This window comes from Equus caballus, chromosome 15 (assembly GCF_041296265.1).
Source record: "Equus caballus isolate H_3958 breed thoroughbred chromosome 15, TB-T2T, whole genome shotgun sequence".
In the NCBI taxonomy this organism is placed as follows: Eukaryota; Metazoa; Chordata; class Mammalia; order Perissodactyla; family Equidae; genus Equus; species Equus caballus.
This window is the reverse complement of record NC_091698.1, coordinates 31,549,764-31,563,815: the sequence shown is the minus strand read 5'-3', so window position 1 is coordinate 31,563,815 and position 14,052 is coordinate 31,549,764. Positions and strand designations below refer to the sequence as shown.

The following is a 14,052-nucleotide window of genomic DNA, read 5'->3' as shown; positions in this document are numbered from 1 at the left end:
TGGGAACCAGAGGGCAGGATAATCATCTCAGAGGTCAGGGGTATGCTTAAATCATTATTGAGTCCCCTAGTACTGGCCCATAAAAAGTGGTCAGTATTATTTGTGAAATGAATAAATGAATGAGTGGATGCATAAATGATTCTGAGGTCCCCTCCAGCTTTGATAGCGTCTGAATGTGTGACTCTGGCACATGAACACCGTGTTCTACACACATGCAGTCACACACACAGACATCAATATACACACTCTGCACACCTTCTTTGTTGGCCTGTATTTATTGCGCACCCATTGGGTGCATGGCCCAGCCCTGGGCCCTGGTCGGACACCCCTCACGACCCTCAAGGGCCAGCCCCGTTTGGTGGAGTCCCAGGCCCCAGGGCTGGTTACAAGCACGGACGGGAGGAGGGGGCCCAGCAGGAAGGCTGGGAGGCAGTGCGTCAGCCAGCAGGCAGCAGTCGGGCAGCAGAGAGGCCCCTCTTGGCAGGCAGCCTACTCGTACACTTGGCTGAACAGAGACAATGGTGGCTGCTCCTTCAGCCCAGCTTCCTTCCCACAGGCAGAGCCCCAGGTCTGTGAGTGGCCGGAACCTCCCCCAGAGAACATGCCCAGCTGGGAGGCAGCCAGAGGGCAGCAAAGGAGACTTCCAGGGAGGGCAGCAAAGCCCCCTGTGAGCTGGCCAGGGGAGGGCAGGGGTCCTGGCGCCCCTTGGGAATGGAGCTTTGAGGGACTGAGGGACAGGGCGTGTGGAGGGAAGGCAGGCCTCCACCACAACCCTCACAACTCTCCTCAGCCGTGGCTCATCCCAAGGGGATGCCTCACCACCTCAGCCCTCTAGGGGTCTGCACCTGGAGAATCCCCTTCCCTGCCTGGGGAAACAAAGGCCCCTTGTTCCCAGGGTTCTCCACAGAGCTCTGAGGCCCCCGCCCCTTGCGGCCCTCACTGACCCACCCTCACCGACCGCCATTGGCTCTGCTCTGTTGATCAGCAATTGGGCGTGTAAGGCGGGGCCTCTCTCATTTGCCCCTGGCGCATGGATGATTGTAGGGGAAAAGGAGACAAAGGCACGGGGCCCCAGAGTCAGCCTCACTGAGCCCTTGAAGCCTGCTGAGTCCCTGCGCCTGCCCAGAAGGCTGCCCACTCAGTGGGCAGGCCCTGAGCCACCCTGCTCCCTCAGTCTCATGAGGCTGGTTGGCGTCTCCGAGGACCTCTCCCAGCAGGTCACCTGATTCCCAGAGCAAGCCCATCCTTAGGGCTGAGGGTCCTCTAGCTTGCCAGCCCAGAGGCCTCTGCTGCCCCAGGCTCTCTCCTGGGAGCCCAAGACCCATGTGTGCTCTGATTCTCAAACAAGCACTCAGCTGCCCCCGGGCCCAGGAAACACAGCCACTCTGGATCCTGGAGGATTGGAGAGCGACATAGGACAAACTCTGGGAGTGGAGCCAAATCCGTTACCTCCCTCATCCCCCGGGAGTGCTCAGGGACTGGGGCAGCTGAGGGACTGCCATAGCGGCGGGCACCGAAGTATTAGGAAAGTTCCAGTGAGCGAGCAAGGGAGGGAATGAGGACCACGGGAAAATGGGGGTTGCCCTTCAGCAGCGAAGAGAAAGGCCTCGTCCCCCATCATGGACCCACTGAAAAAAGGCTCCTCCGTGGAGTTTCATCTCAGGTCCACCCCGCAGCGTGGGGCCAGAGGCTGTGAGGGGGCACCAGCCTCAGGGCAGATTGCGGTTGCGCTTGGGGATGATCTTCCGGTAGGTTCTGCGCTCTGAGATGTTTCGCTTCACCTTGGCCGTGGTGGGGGCCTCGTCCTGGTGCAGGGATGGGCTTGAGTGGGACTTCTTCAGGCTGGGCTTGGGCTCCAGGGTGCCTCCAGCTTCCTTCCCCAACTGCTCCTCCCACAGGTCCAGGTCATCTGAGGGGCAGCGCAGACGGGCCACCAGCAGCTGCACGTATGTCTCATAGCGGGTTTTCTGCAATACACAGGCCCTACCACCTTAGTACCACCCTGGCTCCAGGCTGAGACGAGGCTGGAATCGTGAGGGACAGACAGCTCACAGGTCTATGAAGCTATGGCGATAAAGACTTCTGCAGAAAGAGGGCCGGACCAACAGCTAGCGTCTGTACTGTGCTTGAGCAACTAGACTTTGCAGAGCACAGCAGTAACGTGTCAGAACCCTGCAGTTATCTGGGTAGGATTATAATAACACCTATCAGCTCAGCCCTGCTCTCATAGCCAACACCTTGTAGTGCTGTGACTAACCTCTCTAGAACATGCTACATCTACAAGACACCAAAAGATCTGGAATCCACGAGGCCTGAGATCTGTGCAGCACTGCACACAAACAGCTCACATCTGTACTGAACCCTAATTGAGTCTGAACAGCATTTTAACAATTGGCATCTGGAGAGCGTGATGCTAACTACCCTCACATGTTTAACACTCCTAAGGCCTCTGTATCCTTTGGATACAGTTCCCAGCTTGCTGCTTTCCTACCCTCCATCCCACTGGATCCTCCTCCAGCCCTGGGAGGTGCATGAATCATTGTCTCTGCTTCATAAAAAGGGAAATGAGACCTAGGGAGGGCCAGTGGCTTGCTCAGGTCCCTGCTAGTCAGTGGCAGGCAGAGGCTGGAATTCTGCAGGCAGAGCTGGGTCTTATCGGCCACACTAGGGGCCTCTGGGAAGTGGTCCAACCAACAATAAAAGGGATGAGCCAGAAAGGGAGAGAGAGAGCAGCGCCAGGGCCCAGGGGCACGGCCAGGAGGCAACAAGGAGGCTCCCTTCTCTGGTCTCCACCTCTGGATGGCCTTTGACTCCCTCTGTTCTCACAGTGCCCCTCACCCACCCCTCCTGCTTAGGGTCCCAGAATGTGCACCCAAGTGAGAACAAAGCAGAATTTGGGGTGAGTGGTGGGGGATTAGGAGATAAAACACTTCGGCCTCGATCATAGAGCTCATGAAGTTCATTCCTTAGTTAAGACCATAAATGAGGAACGGACGGGACCAGGAGCAGGTAAACTCATCAGGTTCGGCCAATTGTTTAATCTCTGCCTGCCTCAGCTTCCTATCTACAAAACGAGGCCAACAGTCCCCACCCCGAGGTGTTAGCTACCTAAATAAGATAACCCATGCAAGTCATACAAGTTCCATAAAAACTGGTTATCATTATTAACTATGGATTAGAGAAAATAATTCAGCCAAAATGTAGTCTTTCCTTCAATTTAGGAAAAGCCAAATATACTACTCTTGGGAGAAAAAAAAAATTAGAAAAATAACGTCCGTGAGTATTTCCAGACAAGCAGCTGCTCTGTACCCCCAGGGCAAGAGGAGAAGGGCCCTGAGTGCACCCGACACACACTTTGTGCACGCGTGTGCACAGACAGCGCACACAAGTGCCAGCCCCGCCCGGAGCAGCGAGGGGGGCGACGGCTGCAGGGATGAAAGCGGCCGCCAGAGGGCGGAAGAGGGTCAGCCGACGGGGCGGGAGAGGCCCTGGCAGACGGGGAGCCTCGGCGCCTCACCTCGTACTCCAGGTACTCCTTCCGCAAGCGGTAGTCTTCCAGCTCGCGGCCTCGGCCCCGCCGCTCCGGTAAGTTCCTCTGCAGATCCAGCAGGTCGTCGGAGGCAGCATCCAGGCAGTTCTCGTGGGATCGATGCTGCTCCTCCTGGGGGCGGCAGACGGTGGGGGAAATCATCCCAGCCCCCCCTCCTTCCCTGGCCCAGGTGCACAGCCCACGCCCCCAACTCCGTTCTCGGGTCCAGGTGCGCAGCCCCGCCCTCCCATCTCCCCCGGTCCTCCGGTCTGGGTGCACCCCGCCCCTTCCCGTACCAGGGAGCTCTGGGCGGGGCCCACGGGCAGGATGGGCCGCACGAATCTGCGCTGGGAGCCCACCGCGGCGGGGAAGGGCGGCGCCGAGTGCGTGGCGGCAGCCAGATTGATGAGCGCAATCCAGGAACTCATCTCCTTGGCAGTGCTGCGGGCAGAGCAGGGTGTAGGTCCCCAGGGCCATACAGTGAGTCAGGTCATCTACCCCCCATCCCAACCTCATGTGTTCTGCAGAGCCTTCCAGCCGCTCAGGACTCAGAGCCTCAAAAAGCCACAGCCCTGCTACTAGCAGAGGTGGTTGACCTCTGCTGGTGGTTTTGCTCATCGGTTGCAGGGAAATCTGGGAAGGCAATGGATTTTATATCAAACGTCAAAAAATGCTCAATTGTTAGTGACTTCCTGGAATCCTCTGATCAGAACTGGGAGGCCCAATCTGGACTTCCAAGGAAGAGGCTGATGCATTGGCAAAGTGGGGCAAGGGCAGGGGAGGGAAGCAAGAAGCAGCCATATATGCAGCCTGGGACCCCTTCCAGTGCAGCGTTCTAAGATTTCCTGGTCAAGATGGCAGCTCCCACCAGGACCAGGGCCAGCAGCCATCAGAGGGTGCAGGGGCTCAGGGGAGAGAAAAGCTGGGGCCTTGCCGCTTGTCTGCCACCCCAGGGACTTACGGTGCCTGGAAGAGGTAGAGGCGCCAGTCGGCAGTCCGCAGCTGGAAGACGTGCGGCTTCTTGGTGTAATGGGTAGCTGGGGTGGCCAATGAGTGGTGCACCCCCACGGGCTCGTCCACCATCTGCCCCACCAAACTCTCCCCCTCAGAACCATGGTCCTCTCCCTGCCACAGGGCACAGGGGCTCAGAAAAGAGGTTTTCATCCGTTGCCCACCCTCCCAACCATTCAGGGCCTCCCTTCCTACCTTCAGGAAGTAGAGGACCATCCCTCGCAGCAAAGTGTGGAACATCTTCCAGCCGCGCTTGCCCCATGGCGCTGCTCCAGGAGCAGAACACGGAAGTGGGCAGTGGCACCCCCATCCAGACACACTCAGACACACAGTCCCTCTCCCCGCCTCTCACACCAACTCCAGTCCCTCCCCAGGGTTCACATAAACACACAGAAGCAAACCAACACAAAAAAACATATATTCACAAACAAGCATGGACCGTGTCTCACACACAGGAGTCGTACTTGTATTAAAGAGAAAACCACAAGCCCAAAATGGCATCCCTCATGCTAAAGCCCATAATACCAAACCTAGATTTAATACCTAACCTAATTGCAGTTTCAATCTCTCCTGGAAATGTAAATCTTAACCAGTCTGGAATCTTCCCGTCACCACCAACGAGCTAATCTGTCTCCTGGGGCCTCTCCATACCCCAGAGCAAGAAGAGGCAATCTGCCGTGATAAACCATTGCAGTCCCTTCCCCCCCAAAAAGGAGGACGTCTCGGCCTAAAAATAATCCTTTCTTTCCTTTTGCTAATAGCTCCCTTGCCCCACCATTCTTCCTATAGGAACCTTCCATTTTGTACAACCCTTTGGAGTATATCTCTGCTCGCCAGATGGATCGCCTAATAAAGCCAATTCGATCTTCAGATTTACTCAGCTGAATTTTGTTTTTTAACACTTGGAAACCAAAACAGACAGAGAACTATTCTCTGCATACAAAGGTGGATGATCACGCACACCCTCCCTGCTCTACCTTCTCCAAACGTGCCCATCCACAGGCAAGGTCCACTCAGACATCTTTCTGGTCCCTCCAAGCTGATCTCAACTTGGTGAGCCCATCCAGAGAGGCAGAGGGCTCATGTCCTTGGGCAGAAGGCCTGCCTCCCCATGGTCACCTCCTGGCCTTGCTCACGCCTTGTGGCATCTCATAGCCAAATGCTAGTTCCCTGGCCACTCACCACACCCCATCCAAGCTCAGACTTCCTACTGCTCTGGTCACACCACTGCCCTGCTCTAAAGCCTTTGGCTGTCTGCAGAATGAGGCCCAAATGCCTCTCCCATCATTCTCTTTCACACGCCCGTGTTTGGAGTAAACTCTGCCCGCCCCTTTCTCTGTGGGGGATGCCCTCTGCCCAGCTGCAAATACCCAGACCCTCTTCCTCCAAGGTTCCGCTCAGATACCATCCTTTCCCAGAAGCCTTAATTATCCCTGTCCCCACATCCCACCCCCAAAACAAAAACTCCACCATTGCCTTCCTCTGCACCCCGTACATGACCTAGGCCTCCCTACACCCCTCAGCTCTTCCTACCTTTTGTCCCATCGATGTGCTTGTCTAATTTCCGCCTTACCACAGGGGCTCTGGGCCAGGGAATGCCTGGGTCTGTTTTGTCTGCACCCTCGCCCCCTGGCACCTTACACAGCACCTGGCGGCAGTCACCATTGAGGAAGGCACATGGGCTGCCCGTCCTCAACTGTGCCATCTCTGCACACCCATGCACACGTCCGCACGTGTCGCTGAGCTGAGTCGCTCCTCGCCACACCCCCCCCACCCGGTCCACTGGCAGACAGGTGCCCCCACCAAGCAGCAGGGCAGCAGACACTCACTCTTCTTGCCATCCGCATCGTGATGCATCTTCCGAGCCAGGATGCCCTGCTTGTAAGTGGGCACCGTGGGGTCCTGGGCCAGCTGGAGGAAGGGGTTGCTCAACTTGCTGGTTGGGGGAGACGGCCGTGCCTTCTCGGGAATGGCTGCGTCTTCTTCGTCCCTGGACATTGGAGAATCGGGCTGGGGGTGCTGACCCAGCAAAGGCCACCAGGAGGCTCCCACTCCCTTCCAGGGCCTCAGCACCCCCACCCTCTCTCTTGCTGGGAAGTCACACCCCAGGACCCCCAGAAAGGAGTCCTCCTTCAAAGCCAGTTCCTGCCGTCCCTCCCACTCCCCGCCTCTGGCTCCTCTGGGTGTTACCTGGGCCCCTCCACCCTCTCTGAGATCGGACCAGGCCCTGCCTCAGGCTCCATGCCACTCAGAGGGAGCACTGTCCAGGGCGCTGAACTTCTCCAACTTGCAGGTGGGCAGACAGAGGAAGGACAGGCCCAGGGGCAGGGGAGATGGGGCGGGGCAGGGAAAGGAGGGAGGCTCTCACTTACACAGCCCACTCGAGCTTCTCACTTCGGATAGACCAGTAGAGGGCCTGAAACAGAGGCACACAGGTGGGCAGGGGGGCCTTGGGCCTCGGCCCAAACTCTGTCTGGCAGAGGTAGGCCAGCGGCATGCCACAGCCTGCCTCTCCACCCAACACAGCTGCCCTTCTTCCTGGAGCGGGAAGCAGCTCGCCTATCCATGCACACATTCATGCACGCGTTCACACATGCGACAGTTTATGGAGCATTTCCCATGAGCCGGGCACTGTGCTAGGTGCTGGGGATGATCAAAGCAACCCCGGTCGCCACCTGAGCTTAGTGAGGCCTGAACGAGTTCTCTTCAAGGGGAAATGAATCACCCACATACCAGCCTGCCTGAAGGGGTGTGACAGAGCAGGGACGGCTGACTGACGGGGCAAGAAACGTACAGCGAGTGAATCAATAAATGAGGTGCTGTCCCTTGGAAATGGTCTGACAGAGTATTCGTGTGGCTGCATCTCGCTTGCTTCTGTAGCCCTGGCAGAGCCCAGCAGGGTGCCCGGCACATGACTGGTGTTCAGTAAACACACACCAGCTAGACAAAGGAACGAATGCTGTAACCATCTAGGAAAAGCATACCAGGGGCCGGGCACTGTACTAAGCACTGGATAAATTTGACTTCACCGTGATAACAACACTGCCAGATGGCTACTACCCCCAGGAGGAACTCGAGTTGGCTGAGGGGTGAGCTGCCCCGGACTAGACCTCAAGCCCTGGGACATCGGCTCCTGAGTCGCAGTGCCAGACTTACACTGCCGACGCCCTTTGTTTGCTCAGAGAACCAAAAGTCAGTGTTTCTCAGACTGCACAGGCCTAAGAACCACCAGGAAGCTTAATAAAACATTGTGGGGGCCTCAGACCCAGGGATTCCAATTCAACAGATCCAAGGTGGGGGGGCCTGTGAATTTGCACAAACTAACCAAGGCCAAGGTGAGGCTGCTGCAGCTGCCGGGCCCACACTCCAAGTACCTTCAGGGATCAAGCCCTGTCCCCTCCAGGAGATTTTGGCAGAGTCAGGCTTGAGCTCAGTACTGCCCTTGGGACAAGGACTCAAGCTCCAGGCCCCACACAGGGAGCGGCCCCTGTGCTGTACCTTCAGCAGCTCCTTGGGGAAGTTCCCGCCGTCCCGCAGGCCGTTCAGGTTGGTTATGAATTCCTGGCAGCTCATGCTCTTCCCAATGTTCTGTGGCCACGGAGAGAAGTGGGGCAGCTGGCACCTACTCCCCACCCCAGTAGAATAACCCCCCAGCCAGCCACTCTGGAACCTTCTCCAGTTCCCCAGGCCCACATCCTCCAGGGCCCTTCCCTGACCCCTCCCGAGCCTCTGGTCTCAACTCCCCTCTTCCAGCCCCCCATCCTGGCCCCCGCCTCGGATCCCACAGGTACTCCTTCTGCCTCTCACCTGTCCGTGCAGGTCCGTGTTAAGGAGCATGATGGCACAGGTCAAGGTGTGTACAGAATCTGCCCCGGAGAGAGGTGAGTGGAGAGAGAGCTCACTGGAACCAGACTCCTGTGTTTCCTCTGCCCACACTGGGTGGGGTGACCTCCAAATGCTTCTGGTTCTCCATAGCCCCCCAAACACACTCCCACCAGCCACCAGCCAAGTGAATTCCCAACCAGACCCAGGGACACGTCCATGCCATGCTTCTCCCAGGTACCCCAAAATCCCCCTTTCCTGCCCTGAGGGCCGGCCCTCCCTACCTACTGAGGGGAAGACCCTGGGATTGCAGTGATGGAAGCGTCTGGAGAACTGGTAGAGGATTCGCTCCCGCTCCTGAGTCTCTCCACTGAGCACCAGCGCCTGGAGGAAGCCCCTGGACAGAGGGCCAGAGTCAAGGGCAGGGCCCAGGCCGGGCAGCCAGCAGGCCCTGGAGCTCAGGGCCAGATTCCACCCTCAGCCACTGTCCCCGGCCATCCCTCCTCCCCAGAGCGGGCCTGAAGGTGTTACCGGAGGGCACGGTCCAGGCTCTGGCCTCCAAACTGGAAGAAGGACAAGTACTCTTCAGCCACAGCCCTGCTGAAGTCGTTGCTGCGGAGGAGAAGCGCGGATGAAGCCTGTGCTGGGGACCTGGGCTGGGGCTGCAGACATCCTGGGGCCTGAGAGGGGCGGGGCCGAGCAGGGAAAGGCACAGCCAGGCTGGACCCTAGGTCCCAAGAGGGCAGGGGGCAGCCAGGGTCTGGTCTGCCACTGGCCGCCACCCAGTGTTGAATGGGAGGGACATGTGGAGCTAGGGCAGGGGGAGGCAAGGTGGCCGGTCCAGTGGCTCTAAAAAGGCATCAGGGTGTGGAGAAGGGGTGATACAAGTGTGATGGAGGAAGAGCCAGGCCTGGCACAGGTACAGGGAAGGGACCAGGACAGGAGTGATGGATGACCGGTCAGCAGTGGAGCTGGAGGGATGCAGGGATGGGAAGGGTGGCTAGTGGAGGGAGCCCCGTCCTGCCTCAACCTGGAGCCTCGCTCAGGCTCAAAGCCCCTCACTTCTTCTGCAGGTAGGCAGCCACTTCAGACTTCCGGAAACCCTCCAGATGATAGAGGCGAGAGGCCAAGTTCCAGGCCACCTTGTCGGTCCTGATGCCATTAGCCAGCTTGTCTCCAGCCTGTGGCCTTTGGCCTTCCTCTGGGGATTGCACGTGGAGCATGGGGCTCTCAGGAAGCCTGGAAAAGTCCATCAGTGTTCTCAGACTCCCACTTGGGGTGGACAGGGAGGGATTCTAAGTCAAGTCGTGGAGGGGGTACCCAGAGCTCAGAGGGGAGCTGGAGTCTGGGCCTTGAGTGGAGGGGAGGAGGTGGACCAGGGCATCCCCCAGGGAAGATGCAGGATCACAGCCTGCCTGGCCTGGCCTGGGCTGGGCACCAGGAGAACCCAGACAGGGTGGTATTCACCAAGGCTGACAAGGGTTGGAGCCAAGCTTGGTACCCGGCACTTTCTCAGATCAACCACAGGGATGCTCTGAGCCTAGTTCACCTCAGCTGGCGGGTACAACCCTTTGAAGACATTAGTGGTGTTTGCCCTCCAGCTCCAGCTCCAGCCTCCATGCTGGAGCCAAGAAAGGTGCAAGGATGAGGCAAGAACAGGAAGCTAGACTGGCTTTCGGAATGGCAACAGCAGGGGGAGTCAGGTGGTTTCCAATCTCTCCTTTCTCATATCGGCAGCTCTGTGGTCAAGAAAGGCCTTACCACAGGAGACTGCATGATGACCTGTATGAGTGTGCATAGGCCTACGCAACCCCCAGCAGACTGAGAGGACACTCGGAGTCTGACTCTCAGAATCTCAGAAGTCACCCGGTGCAATCTCTACCTGACTCTTCTGTTTCCCCTGCAACCAGGTATGGGGTGTCCTCCTTATCTGAATATTCCTTGTCCACATTACCACCGTTAGGGAGTTGTACAGGGAAGCAAAACTCATCGTAATATGGAAATGCTCACTGACAGATAAAATGCCCACTTGTGAAATTAGCCCTCTCCCCTTAACTCAGACGTCCATCTCTGCCCCTGAGTGGGTCAGTGTCTTTGCCGGGAACATCTCCCTGCCTCCTGAGGTCAGACACAGCCAGGGATGCAGGGCAAGCCCAATGGAAACCAGCCGAAAAGTGAAACTTATAAGTCTTGCCGAAGAAACCTAAGATTTCATGAAGTCTGTCAAAGTGATGCTGGAAGACCCCAGGAATCACAAGGAAAGCCACTGGCAAATGAGGACCTGGAAGAGTTGGTCCAGTGAACAAGTGAAGAAGCGAATATCAAAATAACAACACAATTGTCCCATCTAAAGAGAACTATCTGGATAATCTGCTGATGAGGCCCTAAAATATGTTTGCAAAAGTGACCTAGTCAATTAGTGTTGTTACTAAAATAATATCTAGATGGGGAGGCCCTTTGGGAAAAAAATTTAAAACCGCTATGCAAATATAAATTATCATGAATTGTATACTTTAAGTGAGTGAATTGTATGGTATGTGAATTAGATCTCAATAAGTCTGTTATAAAATGATGTTAAGAAATAATAATACAGGGGCCAGTCTGGTGGCGCAAGGTTAAGTTCACACGTTCCGATTCGGCGGCCCGGGGTTTGCCAGTTCGGATCCCGGGTACAGACATGGCACCGCTTGGCAAGCCATGCTGTGGTAGGCGTCCCACATATAAAGTGTAGGAAGATGGGCACAGATGTTAGCTCAGGGCAGTCTTCCTCAGCAAAAAGAGGAAGATTGGCAGCAGATGTTAGCTCAGGGCTGATCTTCCTCAAAAAAAATTTTAAAAAATAAATAATAATATAATAAGATAAATGAAATAAAAATGACCTTTATGACCTCACTGTGAGAGTCAGGCATGAATGAAAGACATCTCAGGCTAGCAAACTTATGCCGGGAAAATGAAACCTCCTGTACTGTGGTAAATAAAAGATTAAATAAACATTATATAATATTTAGTGTCCTTTACCAAGAAAAGCCCCAATTAAAAACTTCTTTCATTATTTACTATGAAAGTATGGTTCTCATTTTAGGTGAATCTACTTAATTTTATTTTAGGTTAAAATAACTTTAATTTTTGGTAGAATGAACCTAACCATCTCTTTTTAGATACTAAGGGACTCCTCTGATTACAAAGCCTCTGAACATCTCCAGGGACCGCGTAGTCTTCCAGATGCATAAGGAAGATGTTTCTTTGGTTTCTGGCACTGACTGAGTTTCTGTGGCCATCACTCAATGACCCCAGGATGGGAGTGGGGCTAACCCTCCAGTTAGTGCAACATTAGGTCCCTGACTTGAACCATCGCTGGTTCCTCCTGGTCTCTTCAATATGATCCCTATTCAGCCAACCAGAGAACAAAACCTGTTTCCCATGGAGAGATCCCAGGGCCTGACAGTCTTCATGCAGCATCCTGGGGCACGCAGACATCTAGGTTGGTTTCCCAGTTGGCCTATTCCTACCTCTGCTCATAGTTATGGGGTTACTCAATCCTGCTGTGGGCCCCAAGATCCCTCCCCTTGGTCCCAGACAAACCTCCCCTTGGTGCTCCGGCTTCCCCTGAGATCCGAGCCAGCACCCTGGGCCTAGGCTCTGAGATGAATTTCTCCCAGACACCTCTTCAGATTCAAAACAGCGTGTAATGTCTGACCTTCCCACTCCCCAAACCTGCCAGGCATGGCTCCCCTTTTTCTGGGCACATGGCTCTGGTCTGGTTCCCTGAACACCCGCTCCTCCTCTCCTGGTGTCCCACCTCGGACATGTCCTCAGGCGCTGCCTCAGCACTCTCAAATCCTGCCCCACACGTATGACTGTCTGCTCTTTGGTTTCTTATGCATTCAAACCCTCTCGTCTTTCCCAAAACCCTGCTGGTGCCCAGTCATATAATCCTGGATTAATAGATACCAGTATGTTAAATCCCAATGTGCTTTTTTGGCGCTCCATCCGGACCAGGGTATTCTCAAACGCAACCATAACTAGGAGCCAGAGAGCAGGTGACTCTAACACTTACCCTTCCACAGAAGTCAAGTGAACGTCAGGCTGGATGGCTACAGCCTCTGCGGTCCTGGCTGGGCCTTCGCTCTTTACTTCCTTCCCTGGGTTTGGGGCCTCTCCTGCCTCCTCTTTCTCCAAGGAACTTGGCTCTGCCCCATCTGTCTCCAAGAGTGAAGGGCGGGAAGCATCTAGGGTCCACTTGGGAGAGATGCTGCCCGAGCGGTGGCCCTGGAGCTGTGGGCTGCCTTCCTGGGAGGACACGGCGCTGGGCCTGGGGCTGCGGCCTCTGCTCTCAGGCTCGGGGCTGCCAGGCTCTGGTGAATAGGCTGGGCTCCCCCAGGAGCCAGGGGCCAAGGTGCAGGGAGCAGACTCCTGGGGACGCTCAGCATCCCTGTCACCTGAGGAAGAGCAGGGAGTGAGGCTGGCACAGGGCGAGAGGCAGGCTGAGGGCCAAGGGGCCTGGCAGAGACAGAACAGTCTGGGCTGCCATCTCCACAGGCTCCCTCCCTGGGGCTCCTCCCATGGAGCTGGGCAGCACGTCCTGTCCCTCCTTTGGGCAGTGACCTCCCACACGCAGAGGCAGCGGCCTCCCAGGACTCCAGCCTGAGGCAACCAGGGGTTCAGGACTTGATAAACCCCTAAGACCTAGGCATCAAAAATGCTGAGTCTTTTGTACATTTCTTCCTTTACTCTGAGATAAGTATTTAAAAACCCACTGTATTGATGAAGTCACATAGGCAGAAGCAGGATTTAACCCCCCAAGTCTGTCCGGCTCCAACACAATACAGTGGGACCCCTTAATGACTTCCATGGAACCAATGATGACCTTTGTCCCCACTCCAGATCCCAAAGCCTCCCAACCACCCAGTTTCTCAGGCCCCCATACTGGGTCTCACCTCTGTGCTGGGAGGTAAGAGGCACCTGGGGCCATGAAGGACACGCTTCTGGATGTGAGCTCTCAGGGCTGGGCAGGGCCTGTTGAGAGAGGCCCCGGGATCTCCATGAGCTTTGGAGGTACTGGGAGGTGAATGGGGGAGGCCAGGCAGGGAGAGGGGAAGGGAAGAATGACTGCGAGTACACAGAGCCCTCCCTCCATGCTGCCCTCCCACCCAGCCGACACAGCCCCAGTCAGAGCCCTCAGCTCAGAACAGCCATCCTGGATGGGAGAAGACCCACATCCTAATAGTGCTGGTGGGCACTGGAAATCACTGGATTCATGTTCCTCCTCTACAGGTGGAGAAGGTGAGGCCCAGAGTGGGGAAGTAACTTGCCCAAGGTTGCACAGGAGGTGTGGCAGGCCTAGGGTCAGATCCGACTTGTCCTATTTCCCAGGTCAATGCTTTGTCCGCACAGGATGCTGTAGATGGGGTAGGGCCAAGACTGTCTCCCAGAAAGGACTGAGGGAGAGAGAAGAAAAGAAGAGGAGAGTTTTGACCGAGGGAAACTGTTCTCTAGGCCTTTCCTACACCCCACTAGGCCTAGTCTTCTAGGCTTCTCTGTCCCCCGTCCCCCTCCCTCCACAGTCCACCCAGATGGTCCTGCTGCCTGCAGTACCAGCCCAAGGAGGGTCTGTGTTAGAGGGAGGGTGACGGCCCCAGGCACTGGGCTGGGCTCTGCCATCCCAGATGGCAGCAAACTGCCAGCTCCAA

The 14,052-nt window shown here is 56.1% G+C and overlaps 1 protein-coding gene across 9 annotated transcripts in view; it reads right to left on the bottom strand.

Annotated features, from left to right (window-relative positions):
* Nucleotides 1-259: 259 nt before the first annotated feature.
* Nucleotides 260-14,052, bottom strand: part of PSD4 (pleckstrin and Sec7 domain containing 4) — a 43,861-nt gene continuing 30,068 nt past the window's right edge. For all 9 annotated transcript variants that reach the window (XM_070236189.1, XM_023618747.2, XM_070236190.1 and 6 more), the window contains 15 exons: nucleotides 13,675-13,800; nucleotides 13,300-13,378; nucleotides 12,420-12,801; nucleotides 9,425-9,601; nucleotides 8,894-8,974; nucleotides 8,647-8,759; nucleotides 8,348-8,406; nucleotides 8,039-8,128; nucleotides 6,913-6,956; nucleotides 6,370-6,530; nucleotides 4,736-4,806; nucleotides 4,491-4,654; nucleotides 3,826-3,970; nucleotides 3,518-3,661; nucleotides 260-1,967 (listed from right to left, as the gene is read on the bottom strand). In XM_070236189.1, the coding sequence (XP_070092290.1) occupies nucleotides 1,710-1,967; nucleotides 3,518-3,661; nucleotides 3,826-3,970; nucleotides 4,491-4,654; nucleotides 4,736-4,806; nucleotides 6,370-6,530; nucleotides 6,913-6,956; nucleotides 8,039-8,128; nucleotides 8,348-8,406; nucleotides 8,647-8,759; nucleotides 8,894-8,974; nucleotides 9,425-9,601; nucleotides 12,420-12,801; nucleotides 13,300-13,378; nucleotides 13,675-13,800 (2,094 nt within the window). In that variant the 3' untranslated portion in view covers nucleotides 260-1,709. The remainder of the gene's footprint in view (nucleotides 1,968-3,517; nucleotides 3,662-3,825; nucleotides 3,971-4,490; nucleotides 4,655-4,735; nucleotides 4,807-6,369; nucleotides 6,531-6,912; nucleotides 6,957-8,038; nucleotides 8,129-8,347; nucleotides 8,407-8,646; nucleotides 8,760-8,893; nucleotides 8,975-9,424; nucleotides 9,602-12,419; nucleotides 12,802-13,299; nucleotides 13,379-13,674; nucleotides 13,801-14,052) is intronic.